Consider the following 27611-nt stretch of genomic DNA (forward strand, 5'->3'; position numbering starts at 1 on the left):
GTGATATCATATAACATAAGACACATCTACATACTGCACATGATAATTACAATAGCGTGTTTTTATGTTACAGTTCATGATGCAACTTTACGAGATGGTAGTCCAATTTACAATTCAGGCATTTAGTAGACACTCTTATCCAGAGCGACTTACACACACATCAAATGCATAGAGAAATTGTAGTGCCTCAGTAAACTAGGATCACAGGTAAACCAAGAACCCAGCATCAGTCTAAACAATATACTATCAAAAATAATATTCTTAACATTGAAACTAAAGGATACCAGGTAAACAATGAACCTATAGCATCTGTCTAAATAACATGCTATCTAAATTACGTTTTAACCTTGTGGTCAAAAAGAAACAAGCCCAAGAAACAAAAACATGAGATGGAGGATCTTGTTAATTAATATTGTACCAGAATCCAAATTCTTCCTGCTTGGCCTCTATCCAGTTGGACACTGTATAAGGCGCAATGAGCGAATGCTTACAGATATCTCTCTTTTACAAGCTAAAAGAGTAATAGCATTATCCTGGAAGAGGCCGGATAAACCAAGCATTGCACAGTTGTTCAGGGAACTGGCTTTACGTCTACCTCTGGAAATAATCACATTTTCTTATGGACAAACAAGATATGTTTCAGGAGGTGTGGGGTCGTTTTATACAAAGAATCAAAAAGAATACAGAAGAGATCAAGCCTGGAGCAACAAGCCTTTTATTATACATTGACTGACGTTTGGGTCTTTCGACCGAAAGACCGAAACGTCAGTCAATGTATACTTGCACCTAAATAATAAAAGGCTTAAAATGTCTGTGTTGCTCCAGCGTTTATCTCTTCTGCATCTGTTGTCCCTACCCCTGTGACGAACACTGGACTGGCCGTCGGTAGAATCCCTTTGTTATCAAAAATAATAATCTGTCACATTTAATGGAAGAACCTGGAGAGGAGTAGTGCCGATGTTGTTGTTATTGTCATTATGTGTGGTCCTTTTGTTGTTGTTATTTTGTGGGATTGTCTTGTAATGTTGAATGTACTTGCCCATTTTCTTTTCTGTATTGTAATGTTGTAATGTTGTTTGGATAAAGGAAAAAAAATCTATAAAAATATTGTTTATATAAAAACACAAGTAAATCGTTAATCGCAATTATTTGTGTGACATTGAATAGTCATGTAAAGTGTCAGCCCTAAATGAAAAGAACAGACTTGCGTCCTTGGGAGGAATCAGAATGTGTTCATCACGAGGCCCAGAAGAACACATCTCATACTAGTCTGTGGACACACAATGTATTTGAGGTCATGTAGGCTAATCATGCACATGCAGCTCGCTGCTCTAATCAGCTGTGCGTTCCTGTCAAAACACTGGGCCCTCACATCTCCAACCACGTCGCAGTCATTTAGCTGCTGTCGTTCATGCAGCACAATGATAACGACAGGGAAAGCAGCAGTGACTAACATACTACATACTGTAACCCTTACTGCACTTTTTTCACTTCCTGCATAATATCTTCAGTGTTGGGTGGAAACCTTGTAAATATCCATTTAAAAAATAATATAAAATAGTGAAAATAGCAAGATTATAGATTGGCAAATTTTCACTACTTTTGTGTGACACTTGTGATGAAGTAGTAGAGCATTAATTTACCAAAATATATTAAATGTGGATTATTGAAATGTGGAGATACAAGGTTTCTGCCCGCCAGTGACGATATGACATATTGTTGTAAGTGGCAAAACATTTTTATTGGCTTTTAAAAGTTATCTCTGTCTGCGATTCTATAGCATGCACTAATTAATTTAGTGGAAGTAGTAGTAACAGCAGCAGTAGTTAGTACCTTCAGTCTAGTAGACATCTGGTATCCTCGTGGCTTCTCTGTTTCTCCTCCAGGCCAGATAATCTTCCTCTGAGCGTTCATAACCACCTGAACGCACACGCACACACACACGTACACACACACGCACGCACGCACGCACGCACGCACGCACGCACGCACACACACACACACACACACACACACACACACACACACACACACACACACACACACACACACACACACACACACACACACACACACACACACACACACACACACACACACACACACACACACACACACACACACACACAATATATATATATATATGTGTGTGTGATCTTTCTAGGATTACAGGAATATTGCAGGTCCACTTGACCCTTGCACTCCCTTATGGGATAGAACACCAGCAGTACTAGCAGGTCCTGGTAGCATATATAGACACCGATCCCATGGGTGCCCGGGAGCTCCAGGACCCACGGGAGACAGACGAGCGCCCACTGGGAATGTGCCGGTTGGACGGTCAATGTGTAATGCTTTCTATAACGTGCGCAGGATGCACATGTAATTTTCAACTCTCGCTCTGTAATCTGCAATGTCTGATTATTGTGCCAGTTATGGTTTTATCATCAGTCAATAATCACATTGTCACACACTTCTCTCTCTTTCTCTCAAAGCCGGAGAGACAGAGAGAGAGAGAGAGAGAGAGAGAGAGAGAGAGAGAGAGGTAGCCTGATTATCAGACAGAAGTTGCGTGGAGCTTCAGTCTGACATTGGCTGCAGTGTCCGATTACCAGAGGGAGGGGATTCGAATTTCCCTAAACCAATCACAAGAGATTCACGATTCCGCCTACATCTGACGTCATCGTACAGCTTGTTTTAGCAGATATTCACTGATTGGCTTGTCGTTAGACCACTCCCACCTCCGACTCTGATTTGTCAGGTATCTCTTCGATCGCGAAAAGCCATAGGCTGACATTATAATGCCAGACCAAGAGGAGCTCACTCAGAGAGTGGGCGGGGTCTATGGGCTGGAACCAGGCTAAGAGAGAGGTGTAATTCTGAACGGATGTCTGTCTTTCAACTCTCGCTCTGTAATCTGCAATGTCTGATTATTAATTCCATGTGCCAGTTATGGTTTTATTATCATAGCCAATAATCACATTGTCACTTCTCTATAGCCTGTCCGAAAAGGTCTAGTCTCACAGTAAACACTCTAGCAGCCTACTCATTAAGGGGTTAAAATGTAGGCAGCTTTTTGTGATGCTGGGTGCACAGACATGTGAACAGGCTTGGTGTTGAGCACCCACGGGCAAAAACATAATTCGGCACCCATGCCTGGTAGGATACTAGGGAAACCAGTGTAGGATATAGTACCAGCAGTACTATAGAGGTCCTGATATAGCATATCAAAACAAGCAGAACTAGAGCTCCTGATATGAAACTATAGTGCTTCAGTGTGTGCCGGTGCTCTATAAACATTTTTGTTCATTTTTATTTTGTGTACATGCCAAAATGTTTTTACACTATTTGATGATAGAAAACCAGCAATACTTAGCAAGCAGGTTTTTACCTGTGATCCATTGAAGACGCCTACTTGCACCAGCCTGCCAGGTTTCTGCAGGTTGAGAATGCTGTAGGTAGCAAAGCGTCTGTCTCCATCGTCGTTGAACTCAATCCTCCCCGTCAGACCGTCTGGGTACTTAGATGACATCAGCACCCTGACAACCAATCACAGAATTGTTACTCTATAATGCGCTTTTATTAACGACTTTGATGTTGTTGAAGCAATCTGTAACTGTTTTTAAAAAGTTGATGTACAATTAAAGTTTAATATTATTATAATTATTATAATTATTATTATTACTATCATTACCCTTATCATCCTACTGACCGTTTGAAAAGTGGTCCGGTTCTCCAGATGTTGGTGTTTCCCACACATCCTCGGGGAGGTTCGGTGATGTTCTCCTTTTCAAAGAGCTCCTGTAGAGACTGGGCCACCACCGACACCGCATCCGTGATATGAGCCGACTCATTCTTACCGTTTATCAGCTGTAACCCCAGAAGACCTAGCACCAGAGAGAGAGACAGGTCAGACACTGTAGTAGACACACACTCACGTTCCCAAAATACATGGACATAATTAAAAGAGTTGAATTAATTAAATAGTTATTAACATAGCACATTCATTTTACAAATCTACAAATAGATTCTGGTGTATAACTGAAAGAGTCTAAAAGGTCTTGCTGATAAAAAGGGGGCAGGATGCCAAGGGGTGGAAGTGTGTGGTTTTGACAGGGGGTGTTACGTATATACAGTATTCATCCATAATCATTGAAGGATTAACACATATTGTAAGAAAAAGCTTTAAAGTTAAATAAAATAAAGTACCATAATTAAAAAGCTACAAAGTGCCTCTAAAACAGGAAATACGTAGGGTGGCTCGAGAGAAAAGGGGGGTGATCAAAATCAATAGGGTTCATCCTGCAATCTGCATATTAGATTATGAGGTATATCGCATGCAAAATTGTCATTTTGGCCTAAGGGTGGTGCTAGAGGAAATGCCAGCGGATCAGTAAATAAGTAGGGTTCATTCTCTGGCCATTGCGAAGGTGCACAGTCAATTCCATGGATATGTTTGTTTGGTGTTAATAGCTAGTTGGGGACTGAAGTGCATGGATGGACTGAACGGCACAGGCAGTCCTTAGAGCCCCGTCGCTTAACAGGGCTAATAAGAATCATCACAGTGTGAGGGAGGCACACATGCGTGCACGCATACACACACGCACGCACGCACGTACGCACGCACGCACGCACGCACGCACACACACACACACACACACACACACACACACACACACACACACACACACACACACACACACACACACACACACACACACACACACACACACAGGTGTGAGGCGTCAGGCTAGCATGCTAGCATTAACAGGCTGGTGGGTCTGTTGCATCACAGGACCACATGCAAGGAGCAAGATGCTACTCTCTAAAACAACAACAACAACAACAACAACAACCGGTTGCCCCCCTGAACAACCCTGATACAATGCTTCCTAACCAAACACTGGCATATTGGCAAACAACTGTCTGCACCTACATATAATGCAGCTAGACAAACAACAATTAATTAGCAATGTTGGCATTCCTCATTAAAACAATGAGTAGCCTACTGCTAGCTGCACAATGGTTGCACTTAAGCCAAGTTTATACCCCGTGGCACGACGTGTCACTTGCCGACCAGTATTGATCTACAAGCTAACAACGTATTGTGACATGTTAGCTTGTAGATCAATTCTTGGCGGTAGGGGGTCAGCCCTATGTTCCCTCATTTTAGGGTTGGTGTTGGAATTAGGCCGGGTAGGTAGGTGTTGGGGTTAGTGTTAGGGTTGTGGTTGGGATTACGGTTAGGATTCAGGGTTAGGGTTAGGGTTAAGGTTGAGGGAACATTGAACTGTGGGAACATCGGTATGCTCCCGTCTCCCGACAGTAGCTAGCTGGATCCATTGGTTTCAATGTGGAATGCTAAGCAGCGCTAACACACTGGCTTTATGGCTGGCTGGATTATCAATGCAGGCAATAATATGAGTGTGTGTGTGGAAAGGAACCTGGCTTGAATCCAAATGGTCACCGTGTTGCTTTGGAGCTCCTTTAAAATGGTTTCGTCACAAAAGCTTTTGACAGCTTTTATTTACTATACTACTCTACCCAATGACATTTTTGTACAGAATTTTGAATAATATTCTTTAATAGCACATAAAAGGCTAGGTAGTTTCTTTAAGAATAACTATAAGCCCTACCAATAAGAAAATAGCTCTTCTCTGTGTCTGTGTGGTCATACAGAATAATATACTGTATAATATACAGTAGTGTGTGGAACCTTGGAATCAAAGCCATGTGATCTAGTAGGCTATACTGTACCTATACTTTGGTGCTATACTGACAATACTCAGATGCACTTAATAATCCACCACTGTACATAATAGCACAATATACTGTATATGATGGCAATAAATAATGAAATGTCTTTCTTTTCTTGTTTAAACCACCAGAATGTTGTCTTAAAAGTTGAAAACATATCTAAGAAAACAAAAAAAAACCTGCACATTGTATAGAATTCTAACTATATATCTTTTGAAACCATTTTATATAAGCCCAGTGGTTCTCGGTTGTAGATTTTTTTTAGAGTGTAAAATCACTGCACATTCCATGTTTCTTTTTAACAGAACAGCAGACGTGTCAACGTGTTTCCGTTAACATACAGTACCCGTGACACGTGCTCTGTTAAAAAGTACAGTAGCTGATGCACAGATGTGTTAAGAAGGACATGCTGTTTTGTAGCGCGCACAGGCTAGCCTTTTACAATATTAACTAGCAGCTGGAGATGTTGAAGATCAGCCAGCTAGCCAGGGAACTTCACACAGCAGATTGAATGTGACATCATATTGTTTATAATAAGCTACTGAACGCCAATCAGCCATACATATTAATGACCATAATCCTGAACATAATTATGAGTCGGTTCTATCCATCCATCTTACAAGGAGTGTGAAATTGCTATAAATGATAAGCCTGATGATATTAAGGAATTAATTGCCAGTGTTTTCAGTTATCTGGCTGACTGAGCCATTTAACCACTTAAGCCCTATTTCGAACAACTAATTGAAAACATTTTCAATTTAAAAAATCTAAATATTTAAATGTTTGATAGCCAATCGACAAGCTCACAATGCATCTTAACGTTTTGTGAGTTTGTAGATTTTTTACCTATAGGGCATGCCCTAAATAGGGACACCAGGGTTAAAAGTTGTTAATGCATTTTAGGTTGAAGCCTGTGACACATCTTATTCAGTACAGTAAAAGACTGCTAACATTAGAACCATCCAGTCATTTGGTCAATGCTAATGAGTTCTCTGGCTAGCTGAGTCATCCTGCGCAAATAGCCCCCCAGCAGGAGGCAGAAACACTGTGTTGAAAAGGGTGTGGCTTCTACTGACCAGGGCGGAGCTTCAGACAGGAAAACAGGAAGCGACGGCGGAATCTTACCATTGCGTTCACACAGATTTCATTGTGTGTGGGCATGTGAGGTGGGGCGTTGTTGCTATAGCAACTCTGCCTGGCAAATGTACTTACCCCCTACCTTTTACATGGGGTGGGACACACCCAACCCCATGTAAAAAAAAATCATAAACTTGATTCAAACTCGTTATGTGTATCCCTGTTTCTGTAAATTCTGTGAACCTACATAAAGACTAGACATAACAGTACATGTTCTATATGTTCTCTAGTCTAGGCGTGTTAATGACTTAACACGCGTGTTAATGTCTACTGAAAGAAGAGGTTGGCGAGCGGGCAGACGACACACACTATAAAAATGAAAACAAACAGAAAGATGTTAGACATTTAAAGCCACAAAGTTTCACAGAATAAACACCGTTTGGAACCTTTAAACATGTTGGTCTGTTTGGGATGTTTAAACGTTCAAACGCGTCAGAAAGAGAAACACAACGCACACCGAGGTGTTAGCTATGATGAGTACAGATGTCATCATTATGAGAGAGAGAGAGACAGACAGAAAATGGGTCTCCATCCATCTGTTTTCACGTGATTTTTTTGAATATGCTCATGAAAACCCTGAATGGAATTGACCCATTAAGACCTGAGGCCGACTCTACAAATGTCTTCCAAATCAGTTTTCTGAGAAACTTATTTCGTTCCAGGGACACACAGATGCAAAGATTTGAGTTAAAAATATCCGCTTAAAAAATATATAGGCTATATATTAAAAGATTAGCAAAAATGTTCATGATTTTTCCAAAATGGCAGATCTACAAGCTCATAGCACGGCACAAAGTGCTATTTTTGAATAGCCTATTAGCTAGCCTTTGGCTACTTTTTGAATAGCCAAAGAATAAAATAAAGTGATCAAAATCTAAAATGACACATGATGCTTTCCCGGTTTTAATGGGTAAAAAAAAAGAAAAAGGCCTAAATATCGCAAAAATCTTTTGGCACTTGGCTGATGTAGAAATGCTGGATAGAAGATGCTGATAAAGGAACCGGATGAATTGAATACATGATGGCTTGCCAGTGACCTACCAACAGTTTCAGGTTTATAGAAAAAAAATCTCTATTAGTTTCTAGTAATCCATAAACAGTGCTGTACACCACCTGTCGGAGGGTGTTATGTAACGTCAATGCAAACTATTCCATAACTGTTTGGCTGGTGTTCCGACGATGACATAATCGTGTTGCGTTGTTCTGAATGTTTGCACAACAGGTCATGGGAACATCATGCACTGATTAATTTTTTTGCTGACTTTTTGGAAATTTGCGCAACATTTGGATGGAAACCGAGCCAGAAAGAGAGAGAGAGAGAGACACAGAGAGAGAGTTAGAGAGTGGGAGAGAGAGAAAGAGAAAGAGAGAGTCTGCCATATGATCTAACAGCAGGGCAGGCGGGGTGGAGATGTCAGGTTGGAGATGGTTGGGAGGAGGTGCGTTCCTACCATCTGGTGCCTCACTCAGGGCCTTTCCGCTCATCTCTCTCTCCCCGACCAGCCAGACGTACCCGGAACCCGTCATGTTGAGGTGACGAGCTGCTTTATAGACCAACGCAGCCTCGTCCTCACTGTGTGTCACACACACACACACACACACACACACGCACACACGCACACCCAGCAATTCAAATTTTTGCCTGTGATTAATTTTGATTGTTCGCCATGAGAACAAAGCTTTTGCTTAGTCTTTTTTTTCTAGGTCTTTTACTCTATGCTTTAATTAGTTTTCAATCCACGTTTTATCCCAAGAAGGGTCTAATGTGGTTGCAAAATGTTTTTTGTTTCTGTCTTGCCTTTGTTTTTTATGTCATTGTTTTTAAACCCTGTAGAACTTTGTGATTTCCAAAAATGTAAAGTATGTTATAAATAAAATGTATTATTATTATTATTATTATTATTATGTTTTGTTCAGTATAAACAAACGTTACTCTCTTGAGAATAGTCATTAACATTACTTTTTTCTTCTCTTTTGAGAGATAGATGGCATAAACTTATGTTTAAAGTAAATTATGCAGCCAAAGAATAAATAATTGAAATGGCCCACTCTAGATTATAGTTTAATTGCGGGACAGATTCTTTTAATTATAATTTTCTATTTAATCTGATTTTGATTCTTTGTTGAATTGGTACTGCTTTGAAAATTGTTCATCATCATAAAACTCAGACGGCCCTTATTTTCCATTGTGTAACTTTGATTTGATTTTCTTCAATCCATCTAATATATGCTGCCATTTTGGAAATTTAAACCACCTCAGCATAATTGCATTGTGCTACCCATTCAATAGCCTTTTCAGCAGTTATGAAGAACTTTTCACATTTAAAGTATTTTCCATATAATTATCTTTAAAAGGAGCCTCATAGTGTCCTCTAGATATGGACTATTAAAGAAGTCAAGGTTGTACATTATGTGTTGCTTTAAAAAGTAGACTGTCGGCCATGGCCGAAACGTTAAAGCTAGGGTAAGTGATTTTGTTTGGTTCAAATAAGTTTCAAAAGCCCGGACTGCTGGCCTAGTGGTCCGGGCACTTATGCTCTAATGTAATCTGACAGCGCATCGCTGGTTTGAGTCCCGATCCCGACGATCTTTGCTGCATGTCTCTTTTTTGGTCTTTTTTTCCTCCTACAGCTGTGTGCAGGAGTCTATTCTCTTCACTGTGACATCATTGACATACAGTAATTGATGACTCAATTAACTGCTGCTGAGATTCATAGAGAAAGCTCCAAAGTGTGTACATTGTTTAGGTCACAAGAGGGTGGTTTTCATAGCATAAATCTGGCGTTGGATGAATCCATCATTGAATCCATCATTCATCCATGTGTGTTTTCTTTCTTGTTGACCAGCTTGGCTTGGCTTCAACAGAAATGCAATTTCCTCTAAAACCGGGGCGGATTTCAAAGTAAGAGCAGCTTGTAATATGATTAGTCAACACTATTTTTTAGTCTACTAACAGGAAGTAGATGTGTGTGGGGGGGTTCCACCCTTATGGAACTGTCTGGGTACGTCACAACCACCCCCTTCCTGCGCCCCTGCCCTGTTTGAAGGCAAGGACCATAAGCTTATTGACAGACAGGATCATGTACTAACCTGACAGACAGACAGACAGACAGACAGACAGACAGACAGACAGACAGACAGACAGATATACTGACCTAGCAGACAGGATGATGACTCGAGCTTCCAGGTCTCTGGCCTCCAGTAGCAGAGATGTCAGGTTGGTATCTTGACTGAACAACAACACCTTCTCTGCCTGGATGATAGACAGGCCACCATGCAGAGAGACAGGTCAAGTGGCAGGAAGACGGGTCACGGCGCAGGAGGACAGGTCAAGTTGCAGGAAGACGGGTCACACCAAAGCAAAAGAAACACCACAGGACACATGGAGGACAACACATGATCAGCTGTTCACTATCAGAGCCCTCCCACCCACAGGCCACCACCCAACAACCATGACCACCACCCAACAAACACACAAACCAACCAACCATCAACCACCAACCACCAACCACCAAAACCAACTCCAACAACCACCAACTCCAACAACCACCAACCAACCATCAATCACCAACCACCAAGAACAAAAAACACCTCCAACAACCACCAACCAAACAACAACCAACAAGCCCAACCACCAACCAACCAACCGCCATTACATCAAACCACCAACCAATCAACAACCACCACCCAACAACCACCCACCCGTCCAACAAACTCCCATCAACTACCACCCAACATCTACCACCCATCAACCACCAACTACCTACCACCCAACAATCAAACTTTTGAGCGTTTCACTCGTAACGGCCGTTATTCCACCGCACATGTAAAGACAACGACGCAACCACCCGTACAAATGGAACCAAATGGACCCTTATGGCCCCATTAAAGAAGCGACGTATCCAATAGTGAGCCAATAAAATTCCTCGTCCTTGTTTCCCTGGGCAGCGCTGGTTAGCGAGGATCAATACACTTTTAGACCGACATGTTTGTGCCAGCGTGGGTGATTAGATTTATTTCTTGATCGCCTCTTGTTTTGATTGTTTAGACATGACGTCACAGGCCGCTATACTCGATAACAGGCTCGACAAGTCCAAAGCTTATTGATACCCGGGTCTCGATAAATTCAGAACCGGGCTGGACTCGGATTCGGTTTTCGAGCTCCATCCCTACTCACCAATAACCCCAACCACCCAACAACCAACCACCAAACAAAAACCAACCACCATCACCCAACAACTATACCCTGATGACAATAACGCCAAAGGATTCTTCCGTCCCTTGGTGCTGAGCCAAACTGCAAAAACAGAATTGTGAAAAACAAGATAGGGCTCGTAACTTACTTTAAAATGCTCCAATTGTATTCACAGCACAGCTGCAATATAAGACATTTCGACCTTGCAGTCTTTTTCAAGTATAGTACTGAAAAAGACCGCAAGGTCAAAACGTTGTATATTTCTGCTGTGTTGTGAAAGAAATTGGAGCATTTTAAAGTGAGTTGTGAGCCCCTATCTTGTTTTTCAATAACACCAAAGGACACATGGAGGCAGGGGTGCGGCTAGAAATCCTGGGCCCCAGAGACTTGACGCTCCATCTTTTTATTCATGATTTTATTTCAAATCATGGCCTAGCTTTTTATTTTGGTTGTTGGTTTGTTGGTTGTCGTCGACTTCACCTTCACTCCATCTATCCCATAACCCTGGAGGGTCGTTGGGGTTCCGGGGCACCACAGATGATCTGTTGACCAGCTCGCTCCATCCTTTTCTGTCCTTGGCAGCTCTCATCTTTTTTCTTTTTGTCTCCTGCCACCTTGTACGGTGCCTTGCAGAATGGTCTTTGCAAGACCTGAGGATCTGGTGATGTGGCCGTACCATCTGAGTTTTTGCTTTATAACAGTGGTGAGCAGATCATCATGTGGGCCGATGGCTTGGCTGATCTTTTGCCGAACGTCCTGGTTAGTGATGTGTTGGGTGTAAGAGATACCCATGAGTCTTCTGTAACATCTGTATTGTCTTCTGCAGCTCTGCTGTGAGGGTCCAAGTTTCACAAGCATATATACTGCTCAAAAAAAAATAAAGGGAACACTTTGATCCCTTAATTGTTTTGAGTTTTTTGATGAACTGTGTACATACTGCTAACGAAAAAACTCAAAAGAATTAAGGGATCAAAGAGTTCCCTTTATTTTTTTGAGCAGTTTAGAAAGATTGAGATGGCGAGTGAGTGCAATAGTCTCACTTTTGATGCCATACTGATGTTTTTGTCTTTCCATATGGGCTTGAGCTTTGCAAGGCCAAGGGCAGCGGTTGTTTGCGCAATTCTGGCAAGGACTTCCTGTTTGAATCCTTCATTGGACACGATTGCCCCATGGTATTCAGAGCTACTGCCTCAGCATTACAGTTAAGAGGCTTCTGCACGGTTAGAGGCTTCTGCACCAAACTATAGTGTCTTGCATTCCATATGATTTAGTTAAGACTATAGGAATGGAACTTCACCTGCTGCACTTCTTTTTGGGACTATCTTATATGACCACAATCATAAAAGCAACACAGTCTGTTCTTGTTGTGACTGTCTATAGCCCCCCTAAGTACGACACTAACTTTTTAATTAGAGTTAAAAGATGTCCATTGCTTTGACTAATTATGACAAACACATTTTTAATTGGTGATTTATTAATTCATGGATCTTACTGCTATTGATCTTGTCCAACATGTGAAGTGCACTATACACAATTGTGGAAACATACTAGACCTAGTTTTCACTAAATGTATATATATCTTGTCAGTTCATCTATCTGATCATTCCTGCAATTTTTAATACCACTGTTTTAACATCAACAGACTGCTCGGAAACCGTTTAAATGAAGTGACGCATACATAGCTAATTTCACTAGTCCAATTACCACTTTCTGCACCACTTCTGTATTTCAAGTTGATGACCTTGTTGATGATTTTAACAACAAACTAATATACTCCATACAGTTGCTCCTGCACCGTGGACAAAATGTTGCCAAATGTTGCCCGTGGCCAGCTGGGAAAAAAATAGCCACAAAGCTGAGTGAAGGTAACCTGACTCCGCCAGATGGGGGCGGTATTGACTTCACAGGTTCACAATACAGCCTCCATCTGGGATGGCTCAGAGAGTAGAGCTAATCCGCACAGCGGCGTGTGCGAACCAATCAGCGGCTGCTAGGGGCGGGATCTTGGCGAGACCGGATGTGACACCATCGAGAAGCGCTTATTGCGTTGTAGTTCTTTCACGATTCATCATGGTTGAATAGTATACAAAAGAACTACTGCTGGCGCAGCTACTATACGTCATGTAGACACGTCAATATGATTGGTTGATAGACGGTGATAGACAGACGGTCCAAAACAACCCTAAAGTCCTTTTCAGTAATAACAGTCTTTTAACCTACCACCCTGTTACATGTTTAAACAACCAAGCTTTGGCTCTGAAATGTGAGGATTGTGCTGCATTTTTTTTAAGGAGAAACAATAAATGAATATTAGAGCTGATATTTTTAACCTTGCTTTAGCAACTCCCTGGGATCTATCTGCCCACATAATACATCCTTTGAGTTAATTAGTGGAACTAATCTCCATTAGGAACATGAATTATTCTACCTGTGCTCTTGACCCTATTCCAACTATAAGCTCTTTAAAGCGGCTTCCCACTGCCTCCCCACGATACATAAAGTCTTCCCCATCATCAGGTATCTTCCCCAAACCCCTCAAAATAGCCTTGGTAAAATCTCTGCCCAATCTGGATGCTGCTGCAATCTTAATAATTACTGCACACAGACCCATTTCCACCCACACCCCCCCCCATTCCTTGGTAATCTTCTGGAGAAGATCGTTTTTAATCATAATCACCTGAACAACAAGAACATTTTAGAAACATTTCTACTACCAACATCCAAACACCCACCAACAATAACCAACTACCAAAAACCACCCCCACCAACAACTAACTACCTTCCACCACCAACTAATCAATATAAATATTTGAAAACCCCTCAAAAAGGGTATTTATTAAATATAGTACATAATGTAATTAAAACATTAAAATATGCTTTGACACAGAATCAAATGTTTTATGGTCATGATTCACCAGGAGCCGTCTTAGTTCCAGGCTTAAAATAATTCATATAAATATTTTCGGAAATCTCGGTGGGAAAAATGAATGGGGTTTCTATCTGTGGAACCACAAAATGGCCACCACTGCTATGCCCTATAACCAACCACCCTCCAACAACCACCCACCACCACCCCACCCGCCCACCCACCCATCAACCCCCACCCCACCCCACCCAGAGCCTCCACCATGCGGCCTCTCATCTGGGGGGAAATGGAGAAAGAAAAAGTATGTTTCCAAGATCTGCCGAATGGAAGCTGGAGGGTGGGAGGGGTGGGGGGGTCGGGGGGGTCACATGCAAACGGAGACGCTGTCAGAGTCCAACCAGGAGGCGTGCACGTTGAGAGGAGCGCTGATGCAACCGCAACTCAACAAAAACAAAAAAGACGAGTGGGAAGGACAAGGAGAGGAGGAAGAGAAGAGGGGATGAAGTGATGAGGAGCAGGAGGAGGAGGAGGAGGAGGAGAGGTGGTGGTTCAATCCCCAAAACGAAGAAAATAAAGATAAAAAGGAGGAGAGGAGGTGAGGAACCTGCTGGGCTGTGCAGCTCTACCCCTTTTACACAGAAACGAGAAGAGAAGAGAAGAGAAGAGAAGAGAAGAGAAGAGAAGAGAAGAGAAGAGAAGAGAAGAGAAGAGAAGAGAAGAGAAGAGAAGGAGAGAAGAAGAGGAGAGAAGGAGAGAGGCGAGAGGAGAGGAGGGCGTCTTTCTTGGGCTAGTGGTGAAAAATCCATTCTCAGTGCGTGGAAGAAATCATAAATAACCAAAAACCAAAAGGTTGAAAGAAGACGTGCCACCAGGATAAGAGTTTATCTCTGGGAGAAGTGCTGTGGGCTGACTGCTGTTTGCTAACCGGGTAGCTAGCTAGCTCAGAGATTTGGTTTTGGGCGGCGTGCATTGACCATGCAAGTATACCTTAGGTCCTCTCCTGAAGTCATAGTTCTGCAGGTCGTGGTTTTCATAGTTCCTGTTTTTAGTCTGATGGGTAATGTGCAACAGAGAAAATAATGCAGACACAGGAAAAGATTATATAGACAGTCAGAGATGAGGAGGCACAACATGTATTCCAACAAAAAACTCCACTTTTTCTGCTTCAAGTCGGGACGCCAAGCGAGGCTGGGGCACGCAAACACATCAGAGAGACAGCCTGTCTGTCTGTCTGTCTGTCTGTCTGCCTGTCTGTCTCTTTGTCTTTTTGGCCTTTTATCTGTCCATCTGACTCCTTTCAACTTAGAAGTAGCCTACCATTACATAGGAACGAAAGTTAAGACATAGGAGCTAAAAATACACATCAATCCTGTCTGTATGATTGTTGGTGTTCTGTAACACTTGGGACTTGACATAGCAGGTGTTACGTTCAGATTCAGCGTTCTGTAAATAAATGTAAGCTGACTTGACATAGTAGGCGTTATATTTAGATTATGCCAAAATGTATCGAAGTAGTGATGATGAATAACTTCAAATTTTATGACAACATCCAAGTAAAATGTTTATGCACCACATCTAGAACAAACTCCCATAAGGTTTGCTACAACTCTCATCAAATCAAAGCTTAAGACTTTTCTGTTTGCTGCTGAGTTTTTTGATTCATTTAGTTCATTTATTATTTTCTATTTTCTTAACTTTTTAATAGCTATTTTAAATTGTATTCAATTGTCCTTTGGTGATGTGTTTCTTTTGCACGTTGTCTTAATGCTGTTAAAATGCTGTTAATGTTTTGTTGGAAGCACTTTGAATTGCTGAAATGTGCTACAAATAGTTTATAGTGAAAGTGTATTATTTCTTGATTACGCCCTGTTCATCTGTACGGTGAAAGGTCCCCAGGGGTGTAAAGTAACAAATTGCAAATTACTCAGTCTTTTCTTTTGTGTCCGACTTTGAACTAAATTGTTAAAGAACCATCTATTCTATAGAGCAGTCATTAATGAACTGATTGTTAATTGATTACCGGGGGAGGCTGAGTGGTTAGTGAGTCCGCCTGAGAAGCCAGGGGCCCTGATTGTCCCAGGCTCGATTCCAGGCCGGACTCCCAATTGCTCCCTGAGAGCTGTAAAATGGCTGCTCACTATAGTTATAGGATGGGTAAATGCAGACCAGTGTTGATTTTGTCGACTAAAACTATGACGAAAAATGTTCGTCGACTACCTTTTTTCACTGACGAAAACTAAATAAAAAAATAAAAATTAAGCTTTGATGACTAAAACTAAGACTAAATATATTGACAATTTCGTCAACAAATAAAATCGAGAGTCATTTTATGCTTGGTTGCGCTCTGGTGTTGCGCTCTGAAAATAACAGATCTCAAAGCTCACAACGCGTCGCAGTGCGAGCTTGCAGATCTGCTATTTTCAGCATGCAACCAAGTGTAAAATCAGCCATTACGACGCCATCAAGGCACCGCCAAAACACATTATAGTCGACTAAATCAACTGTAGATTTAGTCGACTATAACGTTATGATATTTAGTCCACTAAACCTAGACTAACAGTAAAACATTTCAGATGATTAAAATATGACTACAACTAAATTAAATTTTGATTCAAAAGACTATGACTAAAACTCAATAAAATTTGCAGTCAAAATCAACACTAATGCAGACGACAAATTTCATGTACGTGCAAATACACAGTGACAAAAAAAACCCCCAAGGAGTGGGGACTATTTCTTTCAATCAGTTTGTTTGACTGACTGATTGATATTGATTGAGTCGATCGTTTTTACTTGAAGTTGTTGTATATTTCATAACTTAAGGTACACATTTAAGTCATATGTTAGAATTATTATAGGTCTACTTTGTCCTGTACAGATAGCAGACAGAGAGGAGCCTGGTGGGGGTGACAATTAACATTGGCTATTGTTCTAGTTGATAGACATAGCGGCTATGCATTTGAGATCAAGGCTGACACCTTTCCTGGCTTCATATAGTTGCAAATGTGTGGGGCCAGGGTGGGGGTTCACCTTTGAGGGCTGTCACACCCAACACGTTCCTCCTCTTATTCTTTAGATCTCACTGCTATAAGTATTGACCAAAATGTAGGCTTGAGGGTGAGTCTCAGGCCGGAGGGCCGCCTGTGTGGACCTTAGGGTCTCCACAGAAAGCTGTTGTACTCTGTCTGTACTATGATGAAATAAACTGGAAGAAGTAACCTCACTACGGAGTGATGACTCAAATCCATTCTTCAAACATCTATTCACATCTCTGGAACATCAAACTAACTTTACAATATGGCGTTGTTGGCAATTAGTATAGTGCATTAAACCTGTAAGTCAGTGGCTTTAAATATACCACATATGGCGTCTAAGTCGGCAGTCGCGTTGGTTTGGCTGTTTGGGGAGCGGGACGCCGATCTCCAGAAAATGCTGAGCCAGGCGGCGAAAGGACATGCGCGGTGGGGGAAGTCTTGGCCTTGCGGTGGAGGTCCAGTTATCTCCTGCGACGTGGGGGGACCACTGCAAGGACATCGGCACGACATGACGACAACTTTTCGAGGATCTACGGGGAGAGGCCCTCGTCATGACCAGATCTAGGATGCTGTACGACTCATCTGGCTGCACAAATTATCTTCTGCGATCGCTAATGGAGCGCGCTGCGGTGCTGACGGCAGTGCGGGGAACCTGTGGATGGACGGGGTTCTCTCGTGGCGGGTAATGTTGTGAGGAGGACAGAGGACGGCGGGTGCCAGCAGAACGTAGAACCGGCGACGCTTATTTGTCTTGATTTTCTCGAAGTATTCAGTACAATTGCAAGCCAGTTAATAGTGAATATATTCTCATATATTTGCAAGATGTTAAGTACAGGTAGTTGACTGAGTATTTGCAGAGGGGAAGATAATTAGCCTGGTTACCGTACCCGTTTGGATTTATAACAATATCATAGGACTTCATGTTACAGTAACCGACAATAATAGGTTTCTCTTTCTACATATCCCATTCATGATTGCACTGTGGTGTGGTGCTTGTGCACGTTGGTCTGTTGGGTTATTATGATTAGATTTGTAGTAGGCCCGATCGTTTTCACCTCTCTTAGTCACGCGGGTGAGGCATATTTTTGGGGCTTCAGCGTGTAATACTTGTCCTTTGGTGATTACTTGGTGCTGAGATCGAATTCTAAGTATTTTGGCTACAGTGGTCTAGCGGTTTTGCGGCCATCTTGCTTTGTAGTTTTTTGGGAGTCGCTTTGTGGTTCCCTTTAAGTCTGAAAATCTTCTTTTGTTTCCTTTTCTCTCTTTTTGGCTGTTTTTACTGCACTCATAATCGTTTTCCAAACTTTTAAACAAGTTACGCTTAATTATCTTGATGTTCTTTAAATCTTCAGTTCAATTGCGAGACAGTTAGTAGTGAATATATTCCAGACCCATTGCCGGAAGTATAAGCAAGTAACCTTACAAATAAGAAATGTTGACAAGGCGCTGTAGTTTTGACCGCATTCAGCTGCCATTTTTGTCAAAGAGGCATATAGGGGTTGGAGTCAAATATGTTTGCAAGATGCTAAGTACGAGAAATTGGCTGAGTATTTGGATAAGGGAAGATGATTAGCTTGGCACGGCTATGGTTTGTGTGGTTTAAATTTGATTTCTTTATTTCTTTACACTTTTTACATTTATGCAATAACTCTTTTATGCGGTTTATTCTGCTTTCGTGGTAGCAGTGTATTTCGTTAATTTAATGTTGGCCGATATTATGCATGAGGAGGGATGTGGTCTTTATTTGATTTCGTAGTACTTCCATTTTTGTAGATAATTTGGTTCTGTGGATTTGATTTTGTTAGCCCATGGGTAGGTGTGTTCAAGTACGTGTTTGATGTTTGATGTTTTGAGTAAGGTTGTGTCTGTTGTGATGATTTGAAGCACTTATAGTTGTACGTTTTGACAAAAAGGTTGAGGCTTGAAGTTGTTTTTATGTGAAAGGAGTTTATTAGCAGTATTGAGGGAGATGGCTTGTTCCATTGTAAATTGTTTAAATAGGTTGTATTTGTGAGTTATTGGCGAGTTGGAATTCGTTACCGACACATTTCAATTGTTTTATGTGTCGTGAGGGGATGATGAAGCTGAAATACATAGTATAAAATAATTGTCTAAGGACTTAGGTTGAAATTACACAGATATGATTATTTAGGCCTAAAATCAACGAAGATGATCTTTTTGGAGTGTTAAATATAGTTGAAAAAAGGGACGAAAATAATTGTTAGTGTAATAATGGCATGTAGGAGTAGATTAATTATAATTATTTCAATTTGTGCTAAAGTATGGTGTTTGGTAGTAAGATAATAATAATACTAAGATAATATGGAGGAAAGGATTTGTTGAAAAGATTTGAATTCGGTCGGTTTTGTGTTTTATACACGACAGATTTAATTTAATAATTTAACTGACTGTTTAAGTACTATAATTTTGTTCCTCCTTATTGACGTAAGGCTATTTTTCTGAGAAATAACAAACCTAGGACGCTAGGGGACTCGACGGGGTCATTGTTGTTTTTTGATGATGCTAAGGGTTGATTATTGGGGTAACGTTTTGTAGCGACATTTGGACACATCATGTTAATTATAGGTCAAACTATAGGTGTGATACGATCTGTGTGTTTTCATTCATGGAAGTATTACATTTTGGTTGGCTACTGGATCGTAAGTGATGCTTATATTTGTGATTGAATACAGAGGGGGGTATTTAGGGTTTGGTTATAATAAAAGGCTAAAAGGGAGGACGATTAAGTAGAAGTTTCTCAATCTTTCTAATTGCAGGGGTTTGGGGGCTTATTCCAAAAAGCGTCTGAATTGTTGCAACGGGGAGATATTGGTGATTCTTATTTTGCTAAAGTGAATTCAATTTTAGTTTATTAATTCAAGTAGACAGTTTGGGAGTTGTAGTTTTCCACCACAGTGGTAGAACTCAGAACTACAGAACATTGTGTTATCATTTTAGTTTGTCGATTATCGCCCTCTGGTGGTTAAGAGATGTATTTAAGTTAGTGTCTGGTGACGCATCTTGCAGTGGGAGTGGTTCCTATTTTATGAACCTGCCCCTTCCAGTGGTTGACGCATCCAAACACCTGGACTGACTTCACCTAGTGGTAGACACAAAGGTTGCATGCACACTGTATGAATGAGAAGTTTGAGAGGTTCTGTGTTCTTTTGTGCTTTAACATTTCCGACTTATAGAACTTACCTTCTCCTTTTGACAGTCGTTGTCTAACAGTTATTCAGCCTATTGGTATTCTATGGTGTTTCTTGTGTGTAAGCTCACTGTTAAGTATGCTTGATTAATGTTGTTTGTCTGTATTGTGTCTAATTTAATCCGTTCATGTCTGTTCATAGTTTTCCGTGGGAGGGGAGCGCCAAATTCGGTTGAGTTGTTTCCGGTCCTGGCTAATAGAGGACGGTTCATGTCTGGGATTAAAGTAATGTATTGACCAGACTTACAAATTTATATGAATTCAATACATTTGTTCTATATTTGATTTGGCATACTTAGGATATAGGAGCAACACTATTGGGTTGACTCATATGTGTGTTGAGTGGTACAGACACCTCACACTTGCATTGTAATATTCCTATATTATTTCTCCTTCAAAACTGTTCTTAACGTACTGACAGAGGTCCGTTGTGGACTCGACACATTTATGATTTGTGTGTGATTTTTTAGAAGAAAAAATTAATATAAAACATAGTATAGTGTAAGAAGAATCTGATTCCAGAGGGGAATACCTATAGAGGTTGAAGTAACGTGATAATAATTGTGGTTTAATATCAGTTGGATATTTGATCAACAATTATGGTATCAGTACAGCAGAAACACTCCTTACAACAAGAGGATTCCTTTATTGATGTGATCAGCACAATTTTGGGAATATGGGAGAACAAGTTGTTGCGTCCTTTAGATCCTTGGCCACAAGACAGCATATTTGACCCAACAATTATTGACACATTCGGAATGCTTGCTAGAGCATATCAGAAGGATTGCTTAGACATGGAGACAAGGGAGAATGTTGTCTTTAAATTATTTTTCAAAGGAGGTGAAAAATTGAACAAGGCTTATGCACAAAGTCGAGCCAGGTTGGCTGCCATAGAGCGGTCCAGTAAGAAGCCGGTTGGGAAGAATGCCATATCTTCTGATTCCACTACATCACTGGATGAGGAACCTATCGACCAATTGTCAGCCCTGGACACAGGGCATTGCAGTGACAATGGACTACGAGACGGGTTGGGAGCTGGAGCAGTGGTTGATATGGCGAGACCAGATCTAAAGAGCAGCGTCCAGGAAGCAGGTGACAGGCAGGCAAGCCCAAAGCCGTTACGACGACATCAGGGAGGTCCCGTCAGAGGGCCGTGCTACATCTGTCAGAAACATGGACATTCCTGGCGGCAGTGTAACCAGACACCACCGGCTGTCAACCCCATTGCTCCACGGTCAGCCCCAGCTCTTCTACAAGGTACCCCACAGATTTTACCAGGTTTCAGCCCGACCTGGAGGCTCCCTGACTGTGTGCAGCAGGGGCACATAGAGTATCAACAGCTGGTTCCCCATCCAGAAGGCTATCGGTCTACACCACAGCAGACTCCCACCCCTTGCATGCAACCGATGGGTGCAGGGTTTGTGCCACGCGTGGCCCCTATACCTGCACCGCAAGGGGCACATCAGCAAGTGCAAGGATTTAGACCATTTTCTGGGCCGAGGAACAGGCCTCTCAAGTATACGGGTTGCTTCACGTGTGGTCATATGACTCATTTTGCACAACACTGTCCCCTCCCCGGGCAACACACTTCAGTTATTGCTCCCTGCCGTATGGATGACAAGAAGATATAGGAATAGAGACATTTCAAAAGTTGACACGTACAGAGACATTACTTTAGCTGGACATATTGGAACAGGTGACGTAGGGCAATGATGGAATACATAAACCGTTGTTGACAAGAAAAGAAAACCCTGAGTCACCATTGAACTTGACCTTAAAAAAAAAAAAAAAAAAAAAAAAAAAAAAGAAGCGAAGCCACAACTTTATTTTCTACCTATTTTGAATCATAATAGTGATCACTGTCATTACTCTAATTGGAGATTTAGCATTTTGATATGCTTTCAGGTGGTTGACTAAATTTAACAAAGTTTTAACCTAGTATAGGATGGTTTGTTGGAAGGAGCTAGAGATGCTGTTCGTTTTTTGACACGGGTATTTTTTTCCTGCTCATTTCGAGTATAGCTATAGGACAATGTACGATAATAAGAATAATTAGGACTAAATTGTTTGGCCATTTTCCACAGTAAGGTGTGGATTGGGACAGATCCAGTAAACTGGTTCGGTGAGCGTCATACACGAATGGTAAATTGTTGTCAGTACTGAGACACCGTGGAGAAACTTAGCTGTTGCTACAGTGCACAGTATAACATTTTTGTAATTTTGGGACTTCAGTGCTGATCTTTTGGGGTTTAATGAGACATGATGTCCATTAGTATGGCCTTATGTCTCAAGAGGGGAGGTATAAAAGGGAACATTTAAAATTGGGGTTTTGGACATAGTATTTTTTAGGAACAAACTGACCAGTTCATAGGCCAGATCAATATTTAATTAAGAGTTTTTCGTGACCTACACTAATACCTTTGCATGAACTAAATTGAGTGAATGAGTAACACCTCTTGTGTGAGTGTATTGACTGGAAGGGGTGCATGTTTTATTTCTTAGGAAAGTGTAGGGACGTTTTTTCCAAAATCTTCTCGTGCTAGGAAGGAATGGAGATGCTGAGGAGGAGGTGAACGGATAGGTGATAAGCTGTCAGAGGAATCAGGCTGTCAGAACCGGGTGTCGAGGAGAGGTCAAACGAATCATGTCGGCGGAGGTCCATACGGGATGACAGCGGCTACAAGTGACAACCTCGACTCATCACTGTTCCTGCTGCCAAAAGTGAGACAGCTACACCAGGAAGGGACTCTACCCCCGCCATCAGCTCTACAGGAGACCAGGGTGTGGCCTCATAGCGATCCAGAAGGGGACGGGGCCTCAGATCTAGGAGACGACTGCAAAAAACGAGAAGGTCTACTGTTTCAACTCAGCTCTGCAAACCAGGGGCGGTGTGAATCTTCAACCTGAGGTCAACTTCTCATCTGTCTACTCATCGAACTACAACACTACACGACGGCAGAAGGATAGAGCCACAGACGTCAAGCGGACGGCTAGATGTTCCAGAATCCAGATCTGCAGGACTTGGAGATTCAACCAAGTAGCCATACCCTCTCTCAGTGGAGGGGTGATTTTTGGCGATCCGTGTAAGTTTTCACACGCCTTTTGCAAGCACAGAGAAATGCCCCAGTAAGTGTCATTGGAAAATGACACTACACCCCCACGCTTCATCATTTTCACCACACCCCCCTTTTCTTTTTCCCTTGTCCCAAGCTGCGAACAGTTTTTTGCTTCAATGACTGAACATTCCATAAATACAGGAACAAGAAGAAGATTGCGTTTGTTAGTATAGGCGAAAAAAGAAAAAATACAGAAGTTCCTTCTGTAAGCGCGTGAACCTCCTGTAAACCACATATCGTAATGTATTCATGATGTCTTTTTTTGATTATGCTTGTTGCAGGTTGTAATGAGATACAGACTATGCTTGATATTAATTGGTTTATTTGATGAATTGTTTTGGTTTTATTTTATTGCAAAGGTTAAATTTGATTTGTGCTTCATTCATGGCGGTTTAATAATTTGACTGGTCTCTAGTGTATTGTTGTGATGTGCTGACCCGGTTGTGTTGAGATCAAGGTTTTTCTTTGAGAGATTACGACCCACGAGTGCACGCGTGGGAGAGTCGCTACTTTGGCCAAGAAGCGAACTCGTTTGTATTCTTTTCGGGGAGAAATTGAGATTGAACACGACTAGAGTGGCATGCCGCGACTATATATATTGGATCTGTCAAATGATTCTCTAGCTATTGAGGAAACGAATGTGGTTCGCGACACAAACGTGCCTTGGTTGATAGACATCTTATTCAGTTGAACTAAGCCAATGAGTGAGATACAGATGGAGCTGATTTTAAAAATTAAGGTTTTGGTTTTATTTTTTGATTTGTATAGGTTACCATTCTACAATCAAGAGGGGTATTGCATACACTAACTTTTTGCAGGTTGTTTCCCAGGCAGAGGTTTGAATTATGATTTTGTGCTGAAATATATTCTAAAGCTCTGATTTACAGAAGACGTTAGAAGTCTTCTGAGAGGGGTTATCAACTGTAGAATATTTTGTGTAACACACCGTGGTTAAATAACGTGGAGTAAACGCAAGCTTTTAGTGGGGATGCAGGACAAAGGAGACTAGTCCGTGGTGATAAGGTTCCTCCGTGTCTTTATTTGTCGACAAGGAGCATAAAAGGTAACTGCAGAGGGTCCAGGATTAGCAGCACACTGCTTTCACATTCAACAGGCGCATATATACTCTAGATTTCAAAATAGGCTCCTTGGTTTCAGAGCCCCTCCTGTCCTCATTTTCAACCAATCACAGGCTGATCCGTCATGGCCGAGCGGGCAGCCAACTGCGCATCTTTAATAGGGTCACACACAATGCCTTGAAATCAATTCCACAATAATATGCTTTCAGTACAGAACCACATTTCACAATTAAGTTTCATTATGAGATTAATACTCTGCACATTATACACTTTAAAATGGTACCAAGAATCATGTTCTCATTCATCTGTAAACAATAGTTACTCAATGAGGCTTTTAATAACGCAGGAATCCATTCAGAGTGAATACTTTTACTTCTCCTGGCTTCTACTTTAGTTAAAATCACACAGGCCATAGTTAGACTTTGTTCATTTTACTTCAGTATATGTTTTACCCAGAAATAATAGTTACACAATCAAAGCAACTTTGTTTTTCATTCAAGTGAGTTAGATTCATTCAAGTGAGTTTCATTCATGTGGGCTTGTGGTCACAGGGCTGTTCAGACAGGTAGGCCTATGCTAAATAGAATACCATGGGGTCGAGCCTCAAAGCAAATGATCACAATAGAACAAAAGCTTTTCTTCCTGGTGCAAACACAAATCTCTTTTGTTAACCAAGGCGAGGTGTTTGTCTTTGTCTCCCCAAACACCCATTTGGTTACCGGGGCCGTCCCTCCCAGCAGAGGGTCTATTGTCACAACACAGCAAATGGTCATGTCCCTGTAAGGAACATTTTAAAGAACCTAAATTTAATCATTCTACTTGTACCAATTAAATAAGTCAAGTTGTGGCCTATTTTATGTATGATTATGTTATGAAATATACAGCAAAGTCATTTTAATTAAGTAGGCTACAATTTCATCAAAGTAACACAGCTTTTACTTGAGTAAAATATTCGAGTTGGCTTTCCACTCCTGACGGTCCCAGAGCGGCCTGACAGAAGCGGGTCTGGAAGCATTAGCGTGTTCCACTACACTGTTTAATGTTAATCTCATTAAATTTACACAAGACACAGTAACACGTTAATGCTTCATAAATCCCCCCCCCCCCCCTCCCCTCTTCTCTCTCCCTCTTCTCTCTGTTTTTGACACTGTATATCTCTCACTCCCTGTCTGTTTCTCTGTAGTGTGTTTTGAATGTATGTGTGTGTGCGTGCGTGTGTGCGAGGTGCGTGCGAGTGCGTGTGTGTTAGATATGTTTGCGGCTCCAGCCCTTAGCTCCCTCGTTGTGCTGTAGAGATGGAAACACAGTCTTGAAATGAGGTGGAGGGGCAGACAGACAGACAGACAGACAGACAGACAGACAGACAGACAGACAGACAGACAGACAGACAGACAGACAGACAGACAGACAGTTGTTCAACAGAATGTAGAAAACATCCACTATCCCATAATAATGTGCTTCTTTTTCCAGTGTAATTCACTCTGGAATCAGAGTGAATCGCTCCGATTGCTGGAATCATTCCTTGTCGTCAATCTGTAGCATTTGAAGCTAACCATGGGGAGAAGTTCAAGTTAAATATATTACCACTGCTGAACAACAGACAGACAGACAGACAGACAGACAGACAGACAGACAGACAGACAGACAGACAGACAGACAGACGCTTTGACAGACAGACAGAGAAACATACTGACGGACAAGAAGGTTGACAGACACACTGACAGACAGGTTTGTTGACAGACAGACAGACAGACAGACAGACAGACAGACAGACAGACAGACAGACAGACAGACAGACAGACAGGCCAAAAGAGAAGTTGCTTTGAAAGAATACCAAAGCCAGGAGGGATGAGGGGGGGGGGGGGGGGTTAGAGTGACTGCATGGATGAGTGAACTCATGAAACAGAATCACATAGTACACCACTGTTAAATATGCACACACACACATACAGAGAGTGTGTACGGTTGTGTCTTCTATCAAACAGACAAACTGACAGACAGACAGACAGACAGACAGATGGGTAGACAGACGGCTGTCTCACCTTGGTCTCTCTCTCCTCCAGCAGTGTCTCCAGTCGTTTCTGAGCAGCGCGTCCCTCGTGGTCGTCGCTGACGATCAGAATGATGTGGTTCCAACGAAACTCTCTCATCATGTCAAACCAGACCTGAGCCTGGTGGGAGTACGGAGGAACCGTACGCAGGAAGGAGAGGTGGATACTCTGCCAGAGGAGAGGAGAGGAGAGGAGAGGAGATAGTTAGATGGATACCAAAATGACAGGCAGGATCAGATAAAGAACAGTGAGTAATTAAAACAGAAACCCTGTTACAGCCAGAGCCAGAACCAGAACCAAAACTATATGTTGAGGTTTAATGGAAGAGAGTATGTTGTTATTTGAAAAAAAAATTGTGAATGTGTTTCAATTCAATGCATTCTCAGTTCAGCTTCACGATGCCACATCCTCCAGCTTTTCCTGGAAGACTTGGCAGCAAACTGTCTATGCTAATGTATTTATATATGAACGCATTCATTTAAAATGCATTCATATTTTAAAACGCAATAATTAACATTTCAATCTTTTGGGGGCTGTCTGAGCCCCTGCAGTTCCATTTATCGTACAAACGAACAGGAAGTGAAAGGATGAATGGATCTACTGTATAAGTGATGAATGTTTAGATAGATAGATTTTCTATTCTCCTAGAATAACATTCAGTATACTTAACCCATTCAGACCGGGAACGCATCTCTGTCATTTTAAGATTTCTTTGGGCTATTCAAAAAATAACAGATATACAAGCTCATAGCTATGAGCTTGTAGATCTGCTATTTTTTTGAAAAATCGTGGAAGATTTGTGCAAATTTTGAATATACAAAAAACATTTTCAACTCAAATCTTTGCTTCTGGGCGGTCCCAGGAACAACATCTTTTGAGATGGGGGTCCGTGGCCAAATACATATCATTTTGGGTGGTCCTTGACATGAAAAAGGTTTTAAGCACCACTGATATTATAGCAACATACGTTTTTTCAAAAAACTGTTAGAGATTTATAAGACATTTGTAGAATCCCCCAGAAGCAAAGATTTGAGTTACAAATGTTCGCTTTAAAAATATATATATTCAAAGATTTGCACAATATTTTCACGATAAAAAAAAATAGCAGATCTACAAGCTCATAGCGCGGCACTCGGTGGCGCGCTATGAGCTTGTATATCTGTTATTTTT

The 27611-nt window shown here is 41.5% G+C and overlaps 1 protein-coding gene across 3 annotated transcripts in view; it reads right to left on the reverse strand.

Annotated features, from left to right (window-relative positions):
* grin1b (glutamate receptor, ionotropic, N-methyl D-aspartate 1b) overlaps positions 1–27611 on the reverse strand; it is a gene marked incomplete at both ends in the record, with an annotated part of 69650 nt that overhangs the window by 29120 nt on the left and 12919 nt on the right. For 2 of the 3 annotated variants that reach the window (XM_084055225.1, XM_084055224.1), the window contains 7 exons: positions 1834–1920; positions 3389–3536; positions 3710–3884; positions 8343–8464; positions 10047–10144; positions 14940–15002; positions 26433–26609. In XM_084055225.1, the coding sequence (XP_083911351.1) occupies positions 1834–1920; positions 3389–3536; positions 3710–3884; positions 8343–8464; positions 10047–10144; positions 14940–15002; positions 26433–26609 (870 nt within the window). The remainder of the gene's footprint in view (positions 1–1833; positions 1921–3388; positions 3537–3709; positions 3885–8342; positions 8465–10046; positions 10145–14939; positions 15003–26432; positions 26610–27611) is intronic. The other variant, XM_084055226.1, reaches the window with a different exon arrangement.

Source organism: Gymnoscopelus microlampas (assembly GCF_963454915.1).
Source record: "Gymnoscopelus microlampas genome assembly, chromosome: 4".
Taxonomy (NCBI): domain Eukaryota; kingdom Metazoa; phylum Chordata; class Actinopteri; order Myctophiformes; family Myctophidae; genus Gymnoscopelus; species Gymnoscopelus microlampas.